Raw genomic sequence first — 25,730 nt, 5'->3', positions numbered from 1 at the left:
GGTACAGACCTGCAAAAACATTGTCTCACCAGTTTGTACTTACATTCTACTTCTACAAATTTCCGAATTTCTAAAAATCACCGAGCCTTTACTCTCACTGGTCCTCCTGGCTTAAATAAAAGAAGCCATGACAGCATATCAATGATTATATTGGAGTTAGCTGGCAAACATGCATATAAATAGAGGAGAATACAGTTAGCTTCACATGAATCTTGCAAACAGAAAGTTTGCAACAAAAAAGTTTGCGAGAGAGAGACTATCTGGTAGTCACCAAGGCCCATTCAGCATCATTTTTCCCAAATAAAAAGACCTCTGTATTGTGACCATGGCTTGCTTTCTTCTGCCTTTCTTTTGATTTATCTGATATATATAAAACAATAAAGTTGAAATTATTGCTTTTCTGAAGTGGAAATGTATGTAACATTAATCACTGGTGTCTCTTTTGTACTACCTGCCTTATGAGAAAAAATATTTTACAGAAGACTTTTACAGCATTTCTGCCAATTCAACTTTCACTGAGAACCTCAGAAATGTGACCCACATCATCGTGCTTGAAAATATAATGCAAAACTTCTTTAAACTGCATTTATCTTCTATTTTATTGGCCAAACTGTATCTCTAGGACTTTTCCATTTACTTAATAACTCATTTCACCAACTCACTGCTCATTACTTTTTCTCTGGACAACGTTTTCAGATTATCCAGCTATCAGAACAACTTCTAACTAGAAATTTAATCCGACAAGAGGACCGTTATCTAAAAGCCAACAAACTGTAAATATCAACAATTTCTGAATCAAGTAACAAATGTCCTAAACCACACTATAAATAGCCACAGCCATCTGTCTGATTTGCCCCTTCTCCTCATTACTTTAACTTGTCTATCTCCAAGGACACACTCGTACCCCGTAGCATGCCTGGTTTCATCGCCTGCCTCTTGCAGCAGAAAAGCAGCAGCAAGGGGCAAGATCCCCATCCGTGACCCCCCTCCCAGAGAGCTAACATTACTAAATCTGACTTCCACACCCGATCTCAAGTGCTTATCTATTACTTCCATCACATTCCTTCCATTACAGCTGTTTGCTATCATTTAACCACATTTTCTCTCGTTTCATTATCTCTTTCCCTATCATTTGGGTGGTGTTCTCTTGTTCTTTTGGCACTGTCTTACAAGGACTATTTTTAACAAAGCTGTAGAAACAAGCACATTGTATCCACCCATTCTCCCTAATTTCCTTGCAAACCTTTTCAAAGGAAAGTTTACCCAGGAAAAATAATTTTCATGTAATGCTATCAGGTCCCACCACTCGTATGGAGTCTACTACTCCAAAGAAACAAGTTACTAGTTAAAGCAAATGAAAACTTCAGGAGTGATGAGGACAAAAGCTAGAAAATTCCTTAGCAGGATGGGGGGTCGTCCATAAACAATCACATACAGCATAGCAGTTTGCTGCAATTTCAACCATTTGTGAAATCAGTGTTCACGAATCTGCACTTTCGCCAGAAAAATGTTTGTCAGGAGCAGAACTTTCTACAGCAACATATGATGCATTGCTTGCAAAGACAACACTTCTAGTCAAAACAAAAGCCACACACACACACACACACACACACCTTCCAAGCTCATCCAGCCTTGTTGCTCGCTGGGAAAACGATGTGCATTGGCAGCCCTGGGCTGGGCTCTGCGGGGTCCCAGCCCCCGGGGCAGAGTCCCCATTGCTCCCTCCAGGGGTGACAGATGGCTAATTAAAAGGGAAATAACATCCTCGGGAGACAGTCACTCCCAACCAGTCAGAAGACGTATGGTTAAGGCAAGACACCAATATGGGAGGCAGTTCAACCTCTGCTTGCCTCAAGCAAAGATATGGATTTCAGTGCCCTGCACATGCATTTGATCAAACCCTTTGCTATTTTCGGATGGGCTTGTCCAACACATAATGACAACTCTGAAATGTCTCTGTGTCAGTCCAGAAAAATGCAGAATGAAAAAACCCTGAAGTTTAAAACTCGCAGAACAGGAAACCCTGTCATGTCAACTCTCCCAAGCAGCTGTTAGAAGAACTTAAGAAAAAGAAAATCACTAATTTCTGAAAAGATATTAAAAGAGATTATAATGCCATAAAGCACTGTTTGTGAATACTTAAATGAAGACTATTAACGTTAGTATTCATCCTAGTTAATTATTTCACAGGGCATCACAGAAGTCTATTCTTAGGGTAATTTTTCAATCTGCAGATGTCAAAGTACTGTAAACAGAAAGCAAGCATTAAAAGTTAAATATGTAATCAGCAGATAAGCATCTAGGGGAACCCCATATTAATCTGTTTTCATTCTTATTTGATATACACAGCTTACTAATGATGCTTGAATAGATATAAATACTGAAGTCCTCTTTTGCCTTGAATGAGGAAGATTATATAATAGAGGCAACAATAATTTCAAAAGGTTCAAGGAAAATAATTAGAAAATCAGAATAAACATGAATATTTGACAGGGAAAGCAAAATATAGGCAATGATAGGGAGAAAAACCTTGGAAAGGCAGTAACTAAGAACAGATTAAGCTGCCTGGCCTGCTAACTCACGTATGTTATGAGCTTGGGTGTGTATCCCCTGAACAAGCACCACAGAACACAACAGAAAGGTATTCTACCTGACCATCACATTTAGTTCCACATAGTTATTCAGAAGGATAAGAAAAAGAGAAGCCCAGAAAGGAAGAAAAGGAAGCCAGGAAATCGCAATGGGACTGGCTTACAAGCTGTTTTTTTGAGAGACGGTGAAGTGGAACTAACCAACCACTACAGAGCAGAAGCCAATCACAGTAATATTGTGGCACAAGGTATCCCAAGTATTTCAATATCATGGCAGGTAAGGAACCAGAAAAAAAAAGAAGTCGACTTCTTAAAAACTAAATGAATTACAGGAAAAAAAAAATAATCATCATACTAAACAGGTCCTTTGCCTCGCAGCCTCCCAAGAGTAGATGGATAATCTGGCACTGGAATTTGCATGGGATAATAGTACAATGAGGAGCACTGCACCTTTATGTCGACAGAAACTGTCCAACCTCAAATTTCCATCATTCTGTTAAACATTTCCAAATATACAGGCCAACAAAAGGCTTCAGAAGGAGCACAGACTCGGTCTTTAATTAACACTGCTCATGCTTCAGGTGCAGAATTTCTAAAAGCCACCCTGTAGCTGCTGAACCCCTACCACAAACCTCTCACATGGATCCAAGAACATTCATCTGCAAATGGTCACAGCAGACGTTAACGCCTGATGTCTGTAGAGATGGCCAAGAATTTTGCACCTTCCTGAACATGACTCTGCAGCAGATAAATGCTGTTACAGCTTGTGGCAATGCCAGCCACAGCTAATTATAACTTTATTGAGATGTTTTGGCAAGAGTCAAAGGCATTCAAGCAAACAACTTGTGATGGGGTTATCTGCCATTGATAATACATGACTTCTGCAAATAGTCTAAATACTCCATTTCTTTCCTCCTGTCTAACCCGTAACACCAAGCTTTTGAGGGATACCAAGGGGAGGAGGAAGGATGGCATGCTGTTGAACAATACGATAAATATGATAAGTGTTATTACTTTTAATGCACTGGCAAAATTTCCTAGGTCCTGTAAAATACGTATTTTTCTCCAAAGCAATATTTGATATCTGTATCAGCTATGAATATGTCAAGATATTTATGGGCCTCCACTAGATGTACAACACGTGAGGTTATTCCTATACATAGCTAAGCTAGTAACTTTCTACACAGTATTTACTGGATGTAGTAAATAGAAATATGGTTCAGTTACTAACCAATTTCTCACTGAATCATGGAAGTTAAAATAAAAATTACTCTCTTGTTCTCATAACCACTTCGTTCAAATTCCAAGGTAACTGTCATTAAAGAACGTCACATCAACCACTCTTCTCAGGGCAGTTGTCTGATGTTACTGTAGAAAGCAAAATTTTAAAAATAGGCAAAAAAAACCCCAACCCAATAACCAAAAAAACTGAGAAGTGGTTTGCATTGCTAAATCAAGAGACTCAAGACTCTGTTAACAAACCCCGCACTTTCAAGGAAAGCCATAGAAAGAAGAGATGGACAGGAAGACAGAGACAAAGAAAGGAGACCTAAAAAGGAAACCCATAGACGTTTCAGTCTCAAACACGGCCAAATGAAAACCAACAGGGCTAGTAGCAACATGGCCAGCGTTAAGATTTAACACAGGGATCTTCTTGTAAACAACACCAAAGAGGAACGAAGGCTGCATTATCGACTGTTATTGGAATTAATGCAACGTGCCCATCACTGAACTATCTGACAGCAATGGCTCTAGGCCAGCAGCTCACAAGTTCTTTAAACCACAAGATCACTATCAGTCCTTTCATGCACTAATGAGCGTATCAACCCCATGGCTTTTCAAACGAAAACACTACATAACGTGCCCCATAGCACCGAAGGGGATCCAGCCGGACCCGCGGGCCCGGCCCTGCGAGGGCGGGGCGGCACAAGCGGCGGAGCACGGCACAGCGGGGCCGCGCAAGTTCGCCGGGGGCAGATTTTAACAGGGGTTATGAAACTGGTGACAAGTCAGGGCGGCCGACCCCGAGGGGCATCCGGAGAACTCCGGGGAGGCGGCGAGAGCGGCGCAGGGCCCGCTCCCGGCCGGGCAGGGCCCGCTCCCCGCCGGGCCGGCCGCCACGTCCCGCCCCCCGCCCGGCCGCGGTTCGGGGCGGCCGCCCTCGGGGGCAGCCGAACAGCGCGGGTGGCCGCTCCCTCTCGGGGAAGACGACAAGCCGCGGCAGCGCCCAGGGTGGCCGCTCCCCACCAGCCGCGTAGAGACGGGGAACACGGAGCGGGAGCGGCCGCCGGAGCCGGGGGCGTGGGGGGGTGGAAGGTCGCGGGTGTTACCTGCAGCTCCGCCCGCTCTGCCTCCCACTCGGCGCGCTCCGCTTCGAAGCGGCCCCACTCGTGCTGCAGGAAATGCAGGATGCCCGGCACGCTGTACTGAGCCCGGGACGCCGAGAGCGGCGCGGCGGCTCCGGAGGCTGAGACTCCCCCTCCTCCGCCGCCTCCTCCTGCTGCCGCCGCCGCGGCCGCCGCTGCCGCCGCCTCGCCCGGCTCCAGCCCCGGCCCGCCCGCAGACGGCGGCAGCAGGAGGGCGTTGTTGTTGTTGTTGTTGCTGAAGAAGACGCCGGGCCCCGCTTGCTCGTCCATGGCCGGGCCGGGTCCGCCTGCCTCGCCGCCGCCGCTCCCGCCGCGTCCCGGCAGCAGCAGCAGCAGCAGCAGCAACAACCTGGGCGCGTCCCGCCCGCCGTCACCGCCTGACAGCCGCCCCCGCCCGCTTGATACGGTGGCCCGGCAGAGACAGCTCTGGCGAGCGATTCGCCCCGCCGCCCCGCGCGGCGTCCTGGGAAATGTAGTTCCGCTGGACGACGGGGAGGATTCCCCGATCGCCGCCTTCTCCCCGCGCCGCCCGCAATTCCAGGGATGGCGTTCGGAGCGCTGAGCCTCAGCGTCGACACGTGCGGTCCAGTCGGCTGGGCGGGGGCGAGGGAGCCGGCGGGAGGGGCAGGGCAGGGCCAGTCCAGTGCCTGCAGCGGGAGCACAGGTTAATGGTCACCTCCACCTCCGAGCGGGATTTAAACGGCTTGGGCTTCCCCACAGCCCACCCCAGGGACACGGGAAGGGCAGGCGTCTCGCAGCAGCTCCCCGTGCTCCGGTCGGGCCCTGCCCTGGCAGCCCTGGCTTTTCTGCTTCGTCTCTGTTCTGAGCAGCGCTCGGCCTCAACCTGCCAAAAGCTGGAAACCCTGCCTAAGGCTGCAGGGGTTTCTTGAACATCGTTTGCAGTGTTGGGAAAGAGAACGACACATTTTTGGTTCGAATTGCCACGCTGCCTGTTCCGTGAAGAGAGGGAAAACGGGAGCCTGTGGCACTGAGGGCGGATGATACCGGCAGCAATGCCTCTCCCCATGGCACCAAGCGGCGAAGCTGGGCGCCCTTTCCGCGCCATGTGCGCCCCACGAGCGGAGCCGTGCTGAGGGCAGACCAACGCGCCGCTCCGTCGGGCTGTGCCGAGGGCCAGGCGTGTAAAAGATAGTGTAAAAGATCTTTTTTACATCGTGTAAAAGATGCCGTGTGCCGCCAAGGCGGTGCCATGAGGCTCCCGAGGGCGCTGGGGACGCGCTCCGCTTCTGCCATTTGGGCCCTTGGTGCCCCGGTCGCAGCAGGAACGCCCCGCTGTGCCTTCGCGAGCAGCGGCTGCGGTTTCTCTCTGGCTGCTCGAAACCACAGCCGCTGCTTCGTAGCCCTGCCCGCCGAGCTGCAGCTGTGGCCGGGGGAGTGTCTCTGAGGAAGGCCACTGAGGAAGCTTACACAGAGCACCAGGAGAGCAGCGGGGAACGGGAGCGGAAACGGGACAAGGCGCGTCATCGGGGGGCCCGCGGCCGGGAACCCGTGCTGAACAAGGTTCACCCAGAAAATAGCGACTGAAAGATGAAAGATGAAGGGGAAGCGGAGGAAACAGTTTCGCTAAAAAGCACATTTAAAAGGCCACTGACAAAGAAAAAGATGAAAAGGACAGTGACAAACAACAATAAGCACTACGGCCATTTCAAGTTACTTCATTTTTTTTTTTTAATCAAATGGAATTTGATGCCAAAATATTGTGTAAAACCAATGATTATAACTTTAGTATCAGGACCAAGCAGAGAAGCAAACGAGGACTAAACTGCGGAAGGATGTATACAAACGAGAGTTGTGCATGTTGTGGACAGCCACACAAAACACAAGAAAATCTCTCCCTTCTCTATCTCTCTACATCTATCTAGTGCCATTTTCTCTTCTGCTAACTTTTTTCTATTGTTCTACTGACTTCTTACACTTCCCTCCCACCGTCTGAGTTTTCAGACATCTTGTCAACTAGAGCCTAACCAAAACTTAAAAAGTGCTGAGATAAAACTTAAGGTGAACAAAACATGATTACAGACAATTTTTTTCCAAGAAGTCATTAATTCCTAGACTACCTGGTGGAGGGGAGGGAATCTAAAACAGGTTATAAACTTGTTTTCTGTTTTACTTGCAAAATGTTTGTGTTGAATTTTGAACTGGAAGATTTCCTTAATACTTTCAAAATGTTAAACTGGTTCAGAACTTCTTCAAAGTAAAATAGATTTAGAATGCTGGAAAGACTAATTAGAAAGGGATGTATTTAAATCAATTTAATTCCCACTACCCATAGTAAGATGAAAAAACTAATGAAGTTACTTTCCTTCTCGTGTACAGCACTTTGTTTTTACTTCTGCATATATCTTTACTCCTGTAGAACAACGTAACAAGACTTGATTAACATCTTTATGAAAAACAAAAAAGATATTAGAGTACACACCACTTGTTGTGTCCTCACTTTAGTAATAAAGCATTCACTGTGAAATAAAAGCATTTCTGATTTTATGTTAAGTATTTTGCACACAGCCAACTTACCATAGGGCGAAAGAGCATTGTCTTGACCATTTTGCATAGGTACTCAAAGGGATATTAGATAAGGTCTTAGAGGGAAATAAAAAGCCTAGAGGCAAGTATCTATGCAAAAATAGTGATTTACAAATATTTTAAGCTGGTATTAGTCATATTCAATTCTATTTACTATCCCTTTGTTATATTTGAAGTTTGCATCTGAAATACACAATCTTTACAGAGTATACAGAGTGTGGAGACCTCTGGTTATGTCACTTCTCTCTATAAAGCAAAATGTATAGAAAGATCCCTACAAAAGCCCATAAACTCAATAGCTGTGTCAAAAAAATCATGTAAGCCAGTCTTGTATACACAAGAAAATATATGGTTCCACACTTCTGCCAATAGGAAGGGCGAGGCCGGGCAGCAGACAAACACTGGGAGTCCCTGGCTGTGCACTGCAAGGTTAGCACAGCACTTCAGCCCTGAGCCCCAAAATCTGCACATTAGATGTGAGGGGAGCCACCTGCTTTTGAAAAAACGCCTGGCAAGGGAAGGAAAACCTGGAGGAGCCTGGCTCTCATTTGCGTTGTGCCTCCTGAGTCAGTACAGTGCAAAGTGCTCCAGTACCTCTGCCTGCAAACTTGTGCAAGAACTACAGGTATGATGTATCCAGAAACTAAAATCTAGCAGGAAGGTTAAATACCTAGGAGTCTGGACAAAGGGCAGAGCGCTGACTCATCACATATTCAACCAGTTGCTGGCAGAACAGGGAGACTGCAAACACAGAGCACTTTACAAGGGCCAAGATCTACACCTACAAAAATGCAGATAGAAGGCAGTTCTCTTTATAAACTCAGTTTCCAGTGCATTCTTTAAAATTTATATTCGAAGAGATAGGGGATTAGATTCTTTGCATCCTTTATTCATTTTCAAGCATGGAAACGGATTTGAAAGAGATACACACCACATAAATAAGGACAACTCATTAAGACAGCATGCTTGATCATTCACCTTAAAAAAGGCTGAATATTTTCAATTATTTTGTTGTGGGGTTTTGGGGTTTTTTTCATGCAAGCTGAAACAATCTACAAAGTCCCTTTCCCTACTATATTTAAAAAAAAAATCATACTTCTGCACTACAAATTTCCCGTGGTTCAGGGTAAGTACTTCATAACAGTTTTTCCTCTTCTCTCCATCCCCACTGTGTTAGTGTGTTGGCACAATGGCAGGATAACAATCACCAGATTTCAAAAACTACTGGAGGGTTTAAGATACCTTTTAAAAATAAATAAAACTATTTAGATACAGAATAATTTTTTGTGGATAATTTATAACAGAAATTCATAAATATGATCACAATTTCCTAAAAATCTATACAAATACTAGTAACACCACTTCCCTTGTAATGCATGGATTTCAAGTAATTATACAAAGCTCCATTAGACAGCCTTTCACATACAAATTACACAAAATTAGACATGTATGCAGGGATAATGTAATGCTTCTGACTACTTAATGGTCCAAAAATAATAAAAGTAATTCAAAAAAAGCTAGTTTTCAGTTTAATTGTCGGGGTGGAATGTACTGTGGGTGGTGGTTGCCTAGCAGCTGCTTTTGCTTTGCTGGCCTGACTTGCTCGGACTGCAGTTTCTAGACGTGTTTTCAATTCAGGAGCAGCTCCCATTACTGTCTTGAAAGCATGTGGGTAAAGTGGACCAATGTGCATCAGATTCTGAAGTGCAAACTCGTGAAGATCCTTAGATGCTGTAGTTGCAGACGCAAAGGCATTTTCATTCAGTAAATAAGAGATCAGAGTGGGAACGAGAAGGGCAAGCAACTGTACTCCTAAAAATGAAAGAAAAAAATGTAATTACCACATCAGAGAATGAAAAAAACAAACAAAAAGTATCAGTTACTAGATAGATAAGGGCAACATTGTTTTCAGAACTGACATTAGAAACTGTAATCAAAAAATTATCCAATTAAAATAACTGAAATGTAGATGGCTTCCTGCGCTTTGATCACTCCAATCTGTCTTACCAGGACTGGGTTTAAGATTTCTATTATTGCTCATTACAGTCATGTTGATCCTGATGGTTATTTTGAGATGCTTTTGCCCCATCTGATTTCAGATCATTGATGAAAAAATGTAAGATGTAGAGTGCCTATCATATTAAAGGATTTCAAAGCACTTTTCAGGCAGACAGAAATGTTATTAAATTGAATCTGAGTATCTACTTCCCCAGAGAGTATAAGTGAACTGGTGTCAGTATGCAAGTGTTCATAAAGAAGTCAGGAACAGCCATTTCCTGTTATTTATGTTGTATTGGTCTGGGAGATCCTAATCAAAAAACTAGCAGGGCAGCTATACTTCAGCTAGCATAACCTAGAGTAAGGCCACACCCCAAAATGGCAAAGGGATCAAGAGAGTTGACCCTGAGAATAAAAAGGCAGCTAAACTTAAGCAACAAGTTTTTGTATCTACAAAGAATGTAAGTACACTTTTGTGTTATTGTACCAGTAACCTGGTAATTGTACATTTTAAGCTCAAAGAAGTTAAAATTAATGGTAACTCATTTAACTAAACTGTTTTAGATTACCAGAGTATTAATTATTTTCCCTTGAAGGTTCTGACTAATTCATACTCATGGGGTGATTGTCTCCAGCCAGCAAAAAATCAGTTCTGTTTCCTCATTTGTTTCAGTTACTTCAGTTTTCATTTCACTTGTGTTTCAAACAACTGTTCCAGAAGCAGAATGAGGTTCAAGAAATTTAATATTTTATCAAAAAATAGAAACTCCAACAAGGAGTATGTTGGGGAAAAAAGCACACAAAAACCAACCAAAAAACCCCTACCCAAAACCAACAGTAGCATTTTTACAAGGAACTTTTTCAGCATTTCAAGTCAAATGTCAAAGACAGTAAGACTTCAGAATGCACATTGTTTCAGTTGAAGAATAACTAACTCAAAGATAAACTACAAGTAATGTATTCTATCTAGTGAATCTTGCTTCATCTACAGTCAAGATACTCTGACCAGTACAGTTCAATTTCTTGGGCTCTTTAGATGAGACTTGTTGAGAAAGCAGAAGCAACCTGATAAAAGTCTACTAAAATCATTTAAGTTAACAATGAGAAAAAGTAAATTTAAACAGCATGAAATACAAATTTCCAAACAGAAAAGAATATCACTTGTTACTGCAGTTCATGTTTAGATTTTTTCCTGCAATCACCAGAAATGCAAAGGCTGCAGCATGTCATACTGTATATGCTATGCAAGTTCATGTATATAGAAGTTCTAGCGCTGGAATTACAAAAGCATGCTGCACACAGTCCATTTGTGACTATGCCATTAAGTTCCTAACTGTGACATTTCTGATGTTCAACATCCTATTTTAGAATTACTCATTCCTCTAGAAAACTTGAATACTTACTATTCTGCTCCTCACCAAGGGCAACCAATGTTTCAAGGACTTTAATTCCTTCCTGGACTGCTAAAAGCTCCAGACTGTTGTTCGGACGGCTCCTTTCCACAGCTTTCAACTTCTCAACCATGATAGGGGCCAAGGAATGAATATATGGAGTTGACAGGGCACGGTTGGTGTGTTGGAACACAGAAAGCAGAAGCTGGTAACACTTGGCTTGAACCTAATCAAATCAAGATAAATACATTGACCTCAAAGTTATTTGTTAACTACGGGAATTAATAAACTCTATCTCTGACTGAAAAAACAAAAAGAGACTACTAAATGGGAAGGAAACATACTAAGTAAGAGGAAAGCAGGAACACAGCCCATCTAATAAAACATTATTAGCCCAGTGTTCAATAAAAGGAAGGCAAATTAGAAAGAATATGCAGGTACTAAGTAGCAGTAACAATATAAACTCTGAGAAAATAAAGGCATAGTTAATATCATACAAGTCAGTCACACCAGTCCACAGTAAACTACATCTTTAAGCCTCAGAACTACCAGCTCTAATAGTAGCTTAATCTTCAAAATCGTGATATGCTATTCCAATTCCAGAAGGGCAACATAGCCCATAAAAATGACTCAGAACAAAGTGATCTTATTGTTCTAAAACAAGACAAGGCTGCAGCCAAAAGTGTCAGGCCTGTCCATCCTTGCTTCTTATTTTCCATTTTGTGCTGCTAGTAGCCCAGGACTATATGTGAGCCATACTATGAGTGATCACAGAATGCTCTCCTTGTCCTTCTATTTTATTTTTTATCTTCTTCCCTCTCTGTGGAAAGCAGAGATTACTAAAGCCATGGTTTGGGAAAATGACTCACTGATGATCCTGTTCAGATGAATTTATGAAAGCATTTTTTGGGCCATGCAAAGATCTTCCTCCAAAATCCCACATAAGTAACCCAGAATTTTTGAAAGGTGAAGCCTCACAACAAATGTGAGGATAAAACATGGCACGTGTTTTCTAACTACACTCAAGTCCTAACAGGATGAATTATCAAGCACATGCTGAACAGAAATGTTCTAGAGGAAGTACTATTGCACAAAATGATCTGTGATGAGATCCAGGGATTACTGGAAACATAGATATATAAATAAATAAAAATATCGAATAAAAATCATAGATCGTAAAAACTACTGGTAAGAAAATACAAGTTAGCAGCTCATATTACTGTTAATTCAGTGGTATACAGCTGCAGGATTTCTATACAATATTTAAGGTCAGAAATAATAACACTTCTCATATCATTTATATGCTTTATAACAGAGCTCCACAGAAGAGCACTTTTCCTTAACACCTTAGTCACCACCATCTTTGACCTTTTCAACAAATTTTACCTCTGTCTCTCCATACTGTTACAAATAATTCTCCTCTCTTTCTATCTTTCTTTAAACTTTATTCCTTATTAGCTGTTAAAGATGATTAGATTAGCCTTTGAAATAAGGAGTAAAACTATTTTCTTTAATGCAGCCATATTTCAAAAGAGTTTTATGACTGCATCTGACGGCAGAATTTCATCCAAGCTTTTTTCCTTTTATCTGTGTAATATAAAACTTTGGACTATTGTGCATTCATGGAAGGCTACAAAAACTTCTGAAAGGTAAAATCAGAGCTTCTTCAAAGCATAAGAGTCACACTCTCATGCAAAACTTGCCCAATAGCATTGAAACACTTGGGTCTCTCAACTGAGTTATCTTGTTGGAGCAAAAGAGAATTGAGCTCACCAGACTTCTGGTTATTACTATACATGAAATTTGACCTTTTCATGTGGTAACAGTTTCAAAAATACTCCTGTATTTCTTTTAAGCCATCAGTAGTTTCTTTGGAAGAGTCTTCTCCTTAATCGCTTCAATGCACTTAGTACAATCACAACCATGCTTCTATTACAAACAGGTGTCTCACTACCGACTGCACCAAGGAGTATTTTACATTTAAAAAGCCAGAATGAGCACACAACGAGTATTACAGAGTATATGCTCTGCACATCGGTGAGAAGAGAGTGGACACCATCTGGCTGCTGTCCAAACTTGCTCTGTGTGTTACAAAAATAGTGGTAAGTTCCAGCTGACTGGCAGCTTTCCAGCAGGGTAGTGGGCGAGAGACAGCTCTCTCTCACTGTTCATGTGTTTGTACAGAGCTGAGAGAGAGTACGACATAAAAGTTTTGCTTAATGCAACTGACATTTCCATTCACACAATAAAATTCTAAGCAGCTTTCCATCCAGAGTCAGGCTTCAGAATCAACTGGATTTTGTGTTCATGCTGAAAAACACCTGCCCTGCTATGGAGAATTATCAGTTTAAACAGGAATTTTAAATGCCTCACCGTGACCCTAAACACATCCACATTTTTTGCGTGTTTTTGTTCTCAGGAATCTCTACAGTGTTTCCTTGTGGAAACATCATAGATTTTTCTCCTCAGATTTGTAGATTTGTACATCCACTTGCAGATTTGTACATCCACTCAAACTGATACATACATGGCTGGAAAAGTTAAGCTGAACTAATCATATAGCGCATTAGCCTGCTTACACCAAGTCAGTCTACAACTTTTTAACTTTCCTCTTCAGTGACAAAATAATTCAGAAGTCATTTCACAAAGGCAAGCCAAAGGGCAGAAGTGAAATAATGAGACAAATGAATCATGATGTGTAGATGTTCTGATGGTGCCACAAAATTGTATTTCTGCTCACAGAGTTTTGTATGAACACACAAAATAAGCACAGGTTTTGCACGAACAAATACAAAATTGATCAGAAATGTGGGCTGTCATTTTATCTATGGAAAAAACAGTTAGTTTGTATTATAAAAGATCAACACAAATTTAAAAATGTCACCCCTCTACGGTAACATACCTTTTCATCTGATAAAACTTCATCTATCAAAGACTGGTTTTGTCTTTTAAAAAGCTGAAGCCAAGAACCTGGCACAAGGCCATGAACACTTTATCTAGAAGCACTAAGTTTGGGTTATTTTGCTCATGAGTTTCAATAATGTATTGTTGAAAATTCTACTTAGCTTGACAGCAGTATCTGTCCCTGAAGTAAAGGCATCACAAAACATCCAGGAAATGTGTTAAATATATCACAATTAGTTTTTGCTGGCTGCATATCACTCACATTCCTATAACATGATCTTACCCAAGGATCAGAAGAATTCAATGCACTTCTAAATCTGTTCATACATCCATTTTGTAAAGACTGCACTCCAATTATTTCAGTGCTTGCTGACCAGAGGAAGAGAGCAATAGCTGTAAGTATGCTTACTTCATCAAGAAGAGGTTTAGAGGCTTCTGAAAAACAAAACCAAACATGCTGTTAGCTTATTCCAAAAAGGCTTTAGCATTTTTAGTAAAAGCCCATGAACACAGATAAACTCACAAAGAGGAAATATATGTACTTGAAATTATTTGCAACTGGACACACATTTACTTATTACATTATCATTATTCACTGTGACTGACAAAAATCTGAGCAACTATATTTTAAATAGTTGTTTCAATAAAGTAAGTCAATCTTTCTCAAACTTATGAATAAAGGAAAACATCATCACCAACACTTTCTCAGACCAAGTCACGCTTTTTGTTTTCAGTGTGGAAACAAGAGGAAAAAACATATTTTTAGATCCTTTCCCCATTAAAGGTCTACTTCACTTTTTAAAATTATCTTCAACTGATACAGCAGAGTAAGAAATAGATATCCAGCATGGCAACAACTTTTACTCAACATGAGGTTTCACAGAACAGACTAGATGATCTGAAAGCAACTGTCACTAATAAAAACAGTCCTGCTTTAACCTTTCTTGCTTTTCAAATAGCCTGTATTTGCTATTGTTGCTTTTTTCTTCTTGCATAAGCTCTGTCTTCACAGATCTCATTAATAAATTCACAACAGGAACAAAAATAGGTATACTTATATATAAACTATTATAATATATATTAAAAGCACTGTTCTGCTGGTCTGGTTGGCCACATTGGTTCTGCTCTCCCCTGAGAGGCACAAAGAAACAGCATATATAAAGTCAGCAAAAAAGAAAAACAGCATGACTGCCCTTTACAGATGTCAGCTGGTTATTCAACTGGCTTGGCCATAATGTGAAACCTCACTTCAAAAAACTACTCTAAGATTTTAAGTGACAATTTTTTTTTCATTATTTAAACTATATTAAATTTACATTGCTTAAATTTCATTGAATGATGAGGCTTGAAACTGAATGCAGTGGACCTTGCTTAGATTTTTGTGTGTGTGATCTACCACACTTCACAGAAGATTGGAAAGGAAAACATTCCTCTTGCAAGGAACCAAGAAAAATTTCTGAAGCTTGCAAAAAGGCCTCCAGCCAGTGATGTTTCTGGGAAGAGGGCCTGTGAAATCTCTACAGTAACTAAAGGCTGGAAAACAAGAGCTGATGTGACAAATCAAATTAGAAGTTTGGCTTGGTTAACACAAACCTAGTGGTCTTCCCCCTTTGGACATTTCAGAATCATTTGCAATTACCTCCTCTTTCCCCATCTCTCACATGAGTAACTCCATTCAAGCCTCTCTTCACTCTCCACAAATGGCTCCTTGGCAATGTAATGGGATGTTTTTCTTGCTGACTACCACTATGCAAATGGAAAATCTTTGTGTCTCTCTTTTGCTAACTATGCAGCTAAGTAAGACTGTACATCTTTTTCACTTTTTGAAGGGCAAGGCAAAACACATATGTGAACCATAAGAGGTTGTCTGCAGTTCTCCGAAGAGACAGTAGCCATTGTGCTGGTGAGTAACAGGGATTTTTTTGCCAGGATTTCTTTCTCACCAAAGAAAGCTTTTAACAGTGCTGTGAGTATCCTACTCCAGTACGAACCTTGCCACAGTTATCTGTGGCTGTCTTCCCACTCACTCACTTCAACACTGACTGTTATTAAGACTAAATGACTTGTGCCAGCATAAAACCTGAGAGGCAGGGGCTGCCAGATGCATTGCAAAAGGGGAAACTTCACACTGGAGGTTACGACCAACACTGTCAAAGAAAAGAGACCAAACAAGGACAAATCTGAGGTGAGAACTCCTGAGATGCAACTACTTCGTTAAATGAAATGTTGTGCTTTTCTTCAACAAAATCTATTAAGCAACTGAGGAGTTTTGCTTGTTCAGGTCTTACATTAAGTTACAGGCAGATATCCTACTTGTCTTTTCATTACAGAAAATCAGTTTTTCTTGAGTTTTAACTCCTGCACTGGGAAAGAACTTACCAGGCTGAGAGTCTTCCAAGATAGACGCCAGAGTGCTGCGGATAAGACCTGTCCATTGTTTCTGAGTTTCATCAGTCTTGACTGTTGGAAGAGTAACAATAGTTTTTATCCCTTGAAGAGCTGCAGTGACTGGAGGTGGGACCTGATTATCTGCTGACTTTACGGCTGTTTCTTTCAATACCCTTGTTATCAGAAACAGGATAGTGGGTAAGACTGTCATACACCCTAAAAAAAAAAAAAAAGAAAAGAAAAAAACAAGATTAAATAGAATTTTTAAACTGTGGTAGATAAGCTCTTTGTGTTTCCCAATACGGATGTGTATGGTTGAAGACAAAGGAGGTGAGATAAACTGCAATTCAGGTGACAAGTGATATGTGTCCTTCAACATTTTATCACCAGATTCATTCATCAGTACTACTGAAGTGTATCATAACACAAGTCATACAAGCCAACAATTGAAATACTGCTGTCAGTTCAGAAATGATGATTTAGCTATTAAAGCTCTGTCCTGCATGGCACATGATACATGGTATGTCATCCAGATTGCTAAGTACCTTAAAAAAAAGATCTACATGTCAGTAGGGTCTTAGGAACAGCAAAAATAAGAGGTCTGGAAACAAGTATCCAAACTAAGTTACAGCACTTTCCAAGTAAGATGGTGTGCAGTACAAGCCCCAGAGGCAAAGTAAGGAAGCTGTTTGGGTGTCTCAAATCCTGGACCAAGGCTGTAGGAGTTTCAATAACACATGCACACTTTAAACCCCTACAGGAATGAAACAAGAGGGCTGTTTGGTTTAGGCATGCAAAATCAAGTCAAGCCTCTTTCTATATCTCTTCTATGCTTCATATTCCTACATCTGTGGAAATACAAATTTTCCTGCCATTTTTCTACTTCTGGGAATACTGTGAGGATAAATACATGAAGTTGAACAATTATAACAGGAAGGGGCTGCTCTTTAAACTAACAGTAGTTTCTGAGCCACTTATAGTGGACACTTGCCAAATACCGGGAGTAACACCCTCACTCCAGGCAACACAGAAGTAACAGTTACTCTTTTTGCCCACCCTTGTTCTCATCACCTTGACAAAAAAAACCCCAAAAGAACCAAACAAACAAACAACCCCACACACACACACAAAAAACCAACCAACCAAAACCACTACCACCACCACCACAAGAATCAAATAAAAACAGGGCATGACTCCAACTCAAAATCTCTTGCTCCTTAAAGAAGTGCAAGACACAAATTCACAAATTTGTTTGAAGACAGGCCATGTTGTCTTTTGAGCATAACTTTGTCTAAGTATGTTATTTGCAGTGCGTCTCATTAGGGGACTAACTTTAAATGTCTTTATCTATATGACTGGGTGAAACTTCCCGAAGATTCTTGAGACAATAGTTAAGCAACTTTCTCTCCAAAAAGCAAAAGTCAAAGAGCACAGCTTCCCATGTAATTGTGTCCTTTACCCATGAACTTCACTCAGTGCAATTATCCCAGCTTACACACATCCTTTGTGACAGTCTTCCTGGGCAGAAGAAAGCTCCATTTAGTTTATAATCACACTGAGAATGACTGACAGCCAACGGCTGCAAGCCCAAATGTACTACAGATGAATTGTGCTGGTTTTCCCTCAGTAGGATTGTCTTTTCATACAGCTGCTGCTTTTCACGAACTTTTCAGGAATTTAATTATCTCCAAAATGTCTCTGTTCTTTAACAATATGACTAAAATTGTCCAAAAGGTTTCAAAAGCACGAAAAAAGGGAGCAAAAAACAATAAAATCAGATTGGTACAGCAAATCTGCAGCACACATGCAAACTAAAACTCAAATTTCCTTTATGTTGCTCACTGGTAAAGCCTGATTTTTTATTTAGTTAATCACCTAAAAATACTTATTAATAGATAGCCCCTGAAGCATGCACAGCAATATATTTACAGTTTGTTTTGAGCATCGTATCCTCACTGTGCTACCACTCACACAGACTCTGTTACAACGCCTTACCTGCTGGAGAACACAGGGAAGGCAGGTCAGACAGAATATTAACAGTGGCAGCCACGAGACGAGCACCTTCCTCCGAGAGGTGGGATTTGGCAGCAACATGACTTGGAGAGTCCGAGACTTTTGAACTCAGATGGGGCATATGTCGTACCAGGATAAACATGAGCAATTCCATGGCTGCAAAGACTAGAGATTTTCCAGGCACGAGACCACCGCTCTCACCTCCCTCTCCTAAAGCAAGAGGATTTTCTTTTTCCTCATTATCATCTTCATCTGAAAAAGCACAGAAATGTCTGAGGAGACAGTAAAGATCCCATACCAAAGATTACCTGACACACTCTTCACAAAGAATTTAAAAACCAAGAAGAAAAAGTGGCTTTACAGTAAGAGAGGACAAACATGGCTCATGTCAGACTAAATTTTAGTTAGAATGACTTAAAGGAGTTTAAAAGGCCTTAGAAGTATTGTGATTGCAACAATACTTACTAAAAATCATTCTGGAACTAGAAAACAAATGTAGTCTTGCACAAAATAAAACTACAGTTAATTATTTTGCTTCTCTTAAAACTGATTAGCAATCAATGCCAAATAAACAGCCAGGATTTTTTTTTTTTAATTTAATAGCTATTAATTTAATGTTCCACCCTGACTAAATGTTATTCTAGCTTAAATTGATTATGAAATAAGAGAACAGAAAAGCACTGTAGGATTCTATGTCTGAGTTCATGATTTGAGTGTATTCAGTTCAAAAAGTCTCTCTTTTGATGGCAGCTTGGCCAGCTGCAGTCTTTCCTTCTCCCATTAAACAGCAACAGAGATTCAGTAAGTCAAAGCTGGCCTGAACTACCCTTATAGAGCTCCTATGAATTTAAATGATTGCTACTGTTATCACATTCATCAATCTGAAAAAAGCAGCTTACTAGGCTGACAGTAAACAATTCTATTAATTCATATGAAGGAACAGAGCCTGCATTTTCAGTTGTGCTGGTTCCTCAAGTTCCAGCAAAATCTTCTCCCTGTTTTTACATGGAAAATGGGCAAAAGCTATCAGTTGGGGCTTTTGAGGTTTTTTTTGGTTTTTTGTTTTTGTTTTTTTTTTTTTTTTTTAATCAACAGTACATTGTGACAGATTAAGATAGTAATTTTCCTTAATAAGAGAATATTCTCCAGGGTTTACTTCACTTCTTTCAGGTAACAGAAAACCTGGCAGACCTACCCAATGTAACCAGGTATCAACAAAGTATTTGTCAGGTTGCCTCTCGGAAACTAATTTACCCAGCCAAAGATGGAAACAGTACATCTTATATGAGACTTTTTAAAAAATGGTGAAGGGATGATTGAACAGGGAGACCGTCTCTTAAAAGGAAAAGGTTACCTAAAGTACCTCAGAAAGTAGCTTTCAGACTGCTGGTCAAGTTTTGAGTATCTCCAAGCATAGAGATACCACATCCCTGGGCACCTGTTCTACGGCTTCACCACTTCCACAGTGACTACTTTTTCCTTGGATCCCATCTGGATTTCCACTGCTGCAGTTTGTGTCCATTGCTTCTTGTCCTTCCACCACATGCCTTTCAGAAGTCTCTGGATTGGCATTGTCTTTAAATCTCCTCTAAGAAGGGGGATTGCTATTCTATCCCATATTAACCCTCTCTTCTGCAGACCAAGTTCAGCTCTCTCAGCCTCTCCTCACAGGTCACACTTCACCTCCCTAAGCAGCTTAGTGGACTTCCACTGAACTTCCTTCACGTTCGTCAACATCTGTCTTACTCAGAATGAGAAGGAAGGGTGAAGAAAACTAGACACTGCTCCAGATGCATCTTCGTAAGCGTATCTTTAATCCACTGGCCACACTTTTCTAACACAGCCCAATAACAGGGTCATCAGCTTTGCATAGGTTTCACACCAGAGATTCACACACACAAGTCCTCATCTGGCAAATCTGCTATCCAATCTGTCTGCCCATCAGCCTACACCAATGCACATTCCATCCCAAATGCAGGATTTTGCATTTGTCTTTGCAAAGAACTTCAGCAGGTTCTCAGATCTGCAGTTCAGAAATTCCCCTAAAAGGCAGCAGCACCCTCCAGCACACCCACCACTTGTCTAGTTTGGTATCATCCAGAAATTTGCTGAGGGTACATTCTCTCCTATCTGTCCTACATGCTTAACAGTAGCAGGCCCAACACTGATCTAAAGAACACCAGTTGCAACCAGTTGCCAGTCAGACTTGAATCACTAAACTCCATTCAAGCGCAGCAGTCCAACAAATCATTCTCCTACTTTTCAGTCTGCATCACTCCAGCATGACAATGATATTGTACAGTACTGGGTCAAAAGCCTTGCAGAAGTCTAAGCAAACAATATCCACCACTCCACCTCCAAAGCCAGTTATTTCATCACAGAGAGTGATGAGACATTAATTGCCCTCAGTAAGTCTGTGCTATTTCAAATCACATTCTTCTACTTCATGTACTAAGAAGTGGTTTCAAAAGAAATTTATTCAAAAACCTTTCAACAAGTACAGCAGGCTTACTGGCAAGGTCACTCAAACTCCACCTCACATCTTACTCAAAGTTAGTCACAGTATTTTTGCCATTCATTGGAAAGCCTTCTTCAGCATCACAGCTTTTCAAAGATGACTACAACAAACTTAGCATGTCATCAGCCAGCTCCCTCAGATGCATCCCATCTGGTGCCAGGGTATGGCTGGCTTCTTTGTGAGCAGTCCCCAGCTGGATGCTCACCTGCTGTAGCTAGCATTGCTCTCCCCTAGGCTTGCTCATTAGACACAGACACAGGAGGAGTAAGCAAAGAAGATAACAGTGCCTTCGTTTTTGCTCTATTGTGTTTTGCATTAGATCACCCAATCCATTCAGCAGCAGGTCCAAATTTCTTCTGCTGACAACCTACCTATAAAAGTTGTTCTTGTCACACTGGACGTCCATCATCAGTCTCAGCTCCACCTAAACTGTGCTTTCCCAGTTCCACTGCTCCATACCCACAAAGTCTTCAGTAGTCTTCCTTGGCAGCTTGTCCCTATTTCCAACATCCATACACTTTCATGTCACATTTGAGCTCAGTCAAAAGTACCTGTTCAGCCAAGTAAGCGTCCTGCCATCATCATTGTGAATGAGCTTTATTTTGTCACCAAAGATGTATGATCCCTGTTTCCTTTGCCCTTCAGGAAAGCTTACCACAAGATCTCATCTACAAGCTCCCCACACAAGACAAAGTCTGCCAAGTCAGGCCAAAGCTTTTGCCCTGCTGCTTATTTTCTTTCTTTCCATTGAAATTATGACCTCCACTATCACATGTGGTACAGCCAGACCTACCACAAACCTTCATAATAATTTCTTCTGTATAAGTGCAGAGCAAACCCACTGAGCCCCACCTTTATTTGGACTGTCCAGCATCTGGACTGAAAAAGTCTGTGCTTTGTACACTTCTGAGCATTAGCCTCCAGAAGTGTCACCCTTCCAGCACATGACTGGATAGTAAAAGCCTCTCATGAGGCTCCCATAGCTTGACTGGAATGCTTCTTTGGGTTGGTTGAACATGGCTTCATTCACCTCCCCTTCTTGATTAGGCAGCCTGTGGCTCCTGACTGCTATCAGCCTTTACTTCCTTTTAGTGTTATCAGTTCCTGTCAAAGCAGGACAGCTGGCTCCTCTTCTCTAGCCAGATCTCCACAGTGTTCTCCAGCTGGATATCTCGAGATAGAGCCTTTTGCTGCTCAAAGCCACAGTATTGCAGCTGCCACCTTCATGTAAGCATCATCCTCCAGGGCCATATTCCAGCACAGCCTATGGCTGTCTCTCCTGGGAAACATGAGACTTCAGCTCCTGCATGTGCAGGACCTCTGTGCAGAACATTTCATTCCTCTATTTACCTTTCCTGACACCACAGAGTCTGCTCACCTTCACAAGCATTTCCTTCACATCTCACAGGTGAGACCAGAGTCACTTCCAGCCCTGGCTGCACAGACAAGCCTCTGGAGCACAGGTACATCAGCATTTTCATCTGAATTTCAAACCAGGTCATTAGGCCTCTGATGAGCAGAGGTGGCTGTCCCTCAGTCAGCAGACTGTGTTGTTGTATGTCACTACCATCATTATGCTGACTCCAGCAGTCCTGTACAGTCTTGAGCAGCACTTCTGGGCAGCATGAGCATGCCTTTCCATGCCAACTGCCTTGCTCCTGTTGCACACCCTGTTCCCAGAGCTCCTGGCAGCTGACACACCCTGAGTGCCCTGAATGTCAGGGAAGTAAGAACCCTGGTGCAAGTCTGCTCCACTTCCTGGCAGGATCTCCTGAGCAGGTAACTTTTTATACTGGTTTCAGGAGCAGTTCCCTCACCTCGTGAATGTCAGTGGTGCCAGAGACACGCCACAATACCATTGTACTGGTGGCTAAACCACTAAACTTCAGAAAAAAGGTAAACGAAGTGCTAAGGAGGCAGTCAGTAGAGAAATATTATGGAAACTGAACAAGGTATGAATAAGGGGCATGCTGGGTATAACTTGCACCGCTATTTCTCCAGAAAAATGAATGAAAATCATGACATGAAATGAGAATGATTAGAGGAAAAAATACACTTTACAAGAGTTAAGAAATCAGCAGGCATTTATGAACACAATCAAAATTATCTGTGGAATACACACATTTTCCTCCTCAGTGTAACCATACTCTGATGCAACTGAGTTCCTTTCCCAATATGAAAACCTGTTGCTTATTTACTCTGCAAAGCAAGCTGTGTTTTCAGAATCTTACTTAGCGTGTTCCTTTTTTCCTGCAAATAATCTTGAGCTGCTCTTACTATCTGCTGGACAACTCCTGTAACCAGTAGCTGGACTGAAGGAGGATCCCAGGTCAGGAGGAGTCGGTGAAGCACACTCAAGAGTTCAACACCAAGGAGCTGCAGTGAAACAAAACACATAGAAAAACACTAATTAGGACTAAATAATTCCTAATTGTTATGTCACTTGCTTTTGATGAACAAATACGTTTCTCACACAAAAAATAATTACAGTTCTTGTAATCATTACAGACGAAAGACCAAGACATAAAAGAAGCTGATTGTTACAACATGCTCATACATTACCTGATCCTCTGCAATATGGATCCTGGCACAAGGGGAATCTAATAAAGTATGCAGTGCTTGTAAGCAAGATGTAACATGCTCTACAGGTTCTTCTGGTCTTGGGGAACACAGAAACTGTATACTAACACCTGAAAAGAGCAACCATTAAAAAGAATGTTCATATCATCATAAAATGAAGTTTTCTTCTTAAATTTTTTGTAAGTATAGCAAGTTCTTAACAACTTTAGAAAGATAGCTGTTTTTCTCAATTCTTCTTCCTTTCAATTAAAAGAAAGTCTTTGCAGAAGAATTGTAATTGTTTCCTCTTCTGCATCATGTCTTCCCCAAAATTTTGCAGGATAAATAATACATAGTGACAATAAGCAATTTAAGATTACTGAACAGAAATCCATACTTTGGTCTAAAGATCTGTAAGCCAGAGATATGAATCCTTCAGTTGTAAACTGAGTTTCATTTTCTTGAACTCCTTTAAATGTGAAGACAAATGAAATTAAGTTAAACTCCAAAAATCACACAATATTTGTCTTATACACATGGCACTTAATTCCAGACTTAAATGTCTATATCTCAGCAAACTGCTGGCATTCCTCAGAATAAGATATTACATCCACCACTTTGTTGTTAGGCAACAACAAAGGAAAACAGTGAATGCTACTCAGATGAAAAACTGATGCAAAAGTTACTCCATGTTACTTGCCAAGTATCAGTCTCTACTAAGCAGTGTTTTTATAGGGGTGTGTATTTTAATTAACCTCACAGCTTTTGTGTCTTTGAAGCATGACATTTTGTATCATCTGCATTATACTACAGTATAGAACAGTTCCTACTCATTTTATTCAATTACATACATCACAATAACCCCACTGACAAATATTCCATCAAAGCTACGAGGAACACTGAAGGCAGAGAGATGAGAGGGAGGATGAGACACAGATTTTCAAAACTTTACTGTCCAGACATGTAAGGAATTTTAAACTTCACAGATTTCAAGGAAAGCATCTTTTCTCATTTTCACAGCATTTCATACCATCAACGTGCTACGACTGAATTCTACACTTGTAACTCTTACCCAAAATTAAGTGCATTCGATCTTTGTTGATCTCTGGCAAAGACTTAGTGGTAGGCGGAGTTCCAGGTGCCTGGTTTAACATAATGGATGTAGCACGTTTCTGAGAATTGGGCATTGCTGCAGCAGTCTCTTCTGTTGACTCTGACACATTAAATCCTGTACTGTTTAGCCAAAGTGCCACTGCATGTAGTATGGGAGCCCAGGAGTTTCGGTAATGCAGTCTGGCTGTGTCAATAGTTTCTGGAGTGTAAAATGCTCCTCCTGTTAAATTAACAAATCAAAGGTAAATTCTGAAGTTCTCTGCAAGTAACAGATAAAAAGCATGCACCCTAAATTCATCAGTATATTTATTCTGTGTGTGCTTGATCACAAACATAATCAGGTGTAATACTTATTACACATTGCAGTACATTGCAGTTCTCCCTGTGAATTAGCATAGTAGTACCTCTCATGAGAAATGCACTGGCCCCAATAAGGCAGTAAGCAGAGAGCAAGAAAGGCAGGCACAGTCATTGGGTACTGCAGCATTTTTCATACAGACCCTCCACTCTTAATTCAGCAAAATACCACAAAACTGTGTCTGCTCTAATCTCAGGGACTATGTTTTTCATACAACCAAAATCTTACTGCATTTTATACTGAAGTATTAGAGGTGATGAAGTACTCTTAATTCTACAAAGACATAGTTTTAATGATCTTAGTGATCTGAATAATGAGTATGTTCATTGCAAATTGAAGGAAAAAAATTCAAAATTAGAAAATATTGCTATTGCACACTCAGGCAAAAATTAATCGCTTGCAAAAAATGTGAATACCAAATAATTTATAGAATAATTCTGAATGTCCAGCTACAGGTTTTTTTCTGTATTGCAGAACACAACAAGAAATTTCAGTGCATACCATCTGGTGGAAGCTGGGTAGCAAATTCAGCTGGTAAAGTTAGAAGAGCGTAATCTTTCAGTGCAGCCAACCAGAGACGGCTCAGTGCAGGCAGTTCAGGTTGCACAAGTGTTATCAAACTGTCTGGTGGCAACTCATCCACAGTACCAAAATCATCCTCATCCTCCTCTGTGCTCTTTAAAACATGCTTGGGCTTGGTTTCTGCTTCTTTCTTAATTTTCATGGCAACAACATACACCTAGAAGTAAAACATGTCAAAGTATGCGCTGTGAGATTCTAAAAAGAAAGGAAAGCAGCAGCCTTTCCCACATGAATGTAACAGATTCCACACAGATAAAATTCACCAGAAAATTATTGGAGAAAAAGAGATTTTTAATACAACTCCATTTTATCTAAATACTTTCTTTTATTTCTACCAGTATATATATAGACATACATACATAAATATATATACAAAAAATGCTTAAGTTCATAAGTGGGACTTCC

The 25,730-nt window shown here is 41.1% G+C and overlaps 2 protein-coding genes across 6 annotated transcripts in view; both read right to left on the bottom strand.

Moving 5' to 3' along the window:
* STRN (striatin) overlaps positions 1-5,358 on the bottom strand; it is a 63,059-nt gene extending 57,701 nt beyond the window's left edge. For 3 of the 4 annotated variants that reach the window (XM_066315923.1, XM_066315925.1, XM_066315926.1), the window contains exon 1: positions 4,922-5,358. In XM_066315923.1, coding sequence (XP_066172020.1) covers positions 4,922-5,227 — 306 coding nt within the window. In that variant the 5' untranslated portion in view covers positions 5,228-5,358. The remainder of the gene's footprint in view (positions 1-4,921) is intronic. The other variant, XM_066315924.1, reaches the window with a different exon arrangement.
* A 3,011-nt stretch (positions 5,359-8,369) lies between these two features.
* HEATR5B (HEAT repeat containing 5B) overlaps positions 8,370-25,730 on the bottom strand; it is a 56,876-nt gene continuing 39,515 nt past the window's right edge. For both annotated transcript variants that reach the window (XM_066315921.1, XM_066315922.1), the window contains 9 exons: positions 25,245-25,482; positions 24,345-24,605; positions 23,276-23,403; positions 22,945-23,089; positions 18,178-18,447; positions 16,174-16,398; positions 14,078-14,229; positions 10,903-11,116; positions 8,370-9,313 (listed from right to left, as the gene is read on the bottom strand). In XM_066315921.1, coding sequence (XP_066172018.1) covers positions 9,009-9,313; positions 10,903-11,116; positions 14,078-14,229; positions 16,174-16,398; positions 18,178-18,447; positions 22,945-23,089; positions 23,276-23,403; positions 24,345-24,605; positions 25,245-25,482 — 1,938 coding nt within the window. In that variant the 3' untranslated portion in view covers positions 8,370-9,008. The remainder of the gene's footprint in view (positions 9,314-10,902; positions 11,117-14,077; positions 14,230-16,173; positions 16,399-18,177; positions 18,448-22,944; positions 23,090-23,275; positions 23,404-24,344; positions 24,606-25,244; positions 25,483-25,730) is intronic.

The sequence above is a fragment of the Sylvia atricapilla genome, chromosome 3, assembly GCF_009819655.1.
Source record: "Sylvia atricapilla isolate bSylAtr1 chromosome 3, bSylAtr1.pri, whole genome shotgun sequence".
Taxonomy (NCBI): domain Eukaryota; kingdom Metazoa; phylum Chordata; class Aves; order Passeriformes; family Sylviidae; genus Sylvia; species Sylvia atricapilla.
The sequence above is the reverse complement of the archived record's forward strand: the minus strand, read 5'-3'. Positions and strand labels throughout refer to the sequence as shown.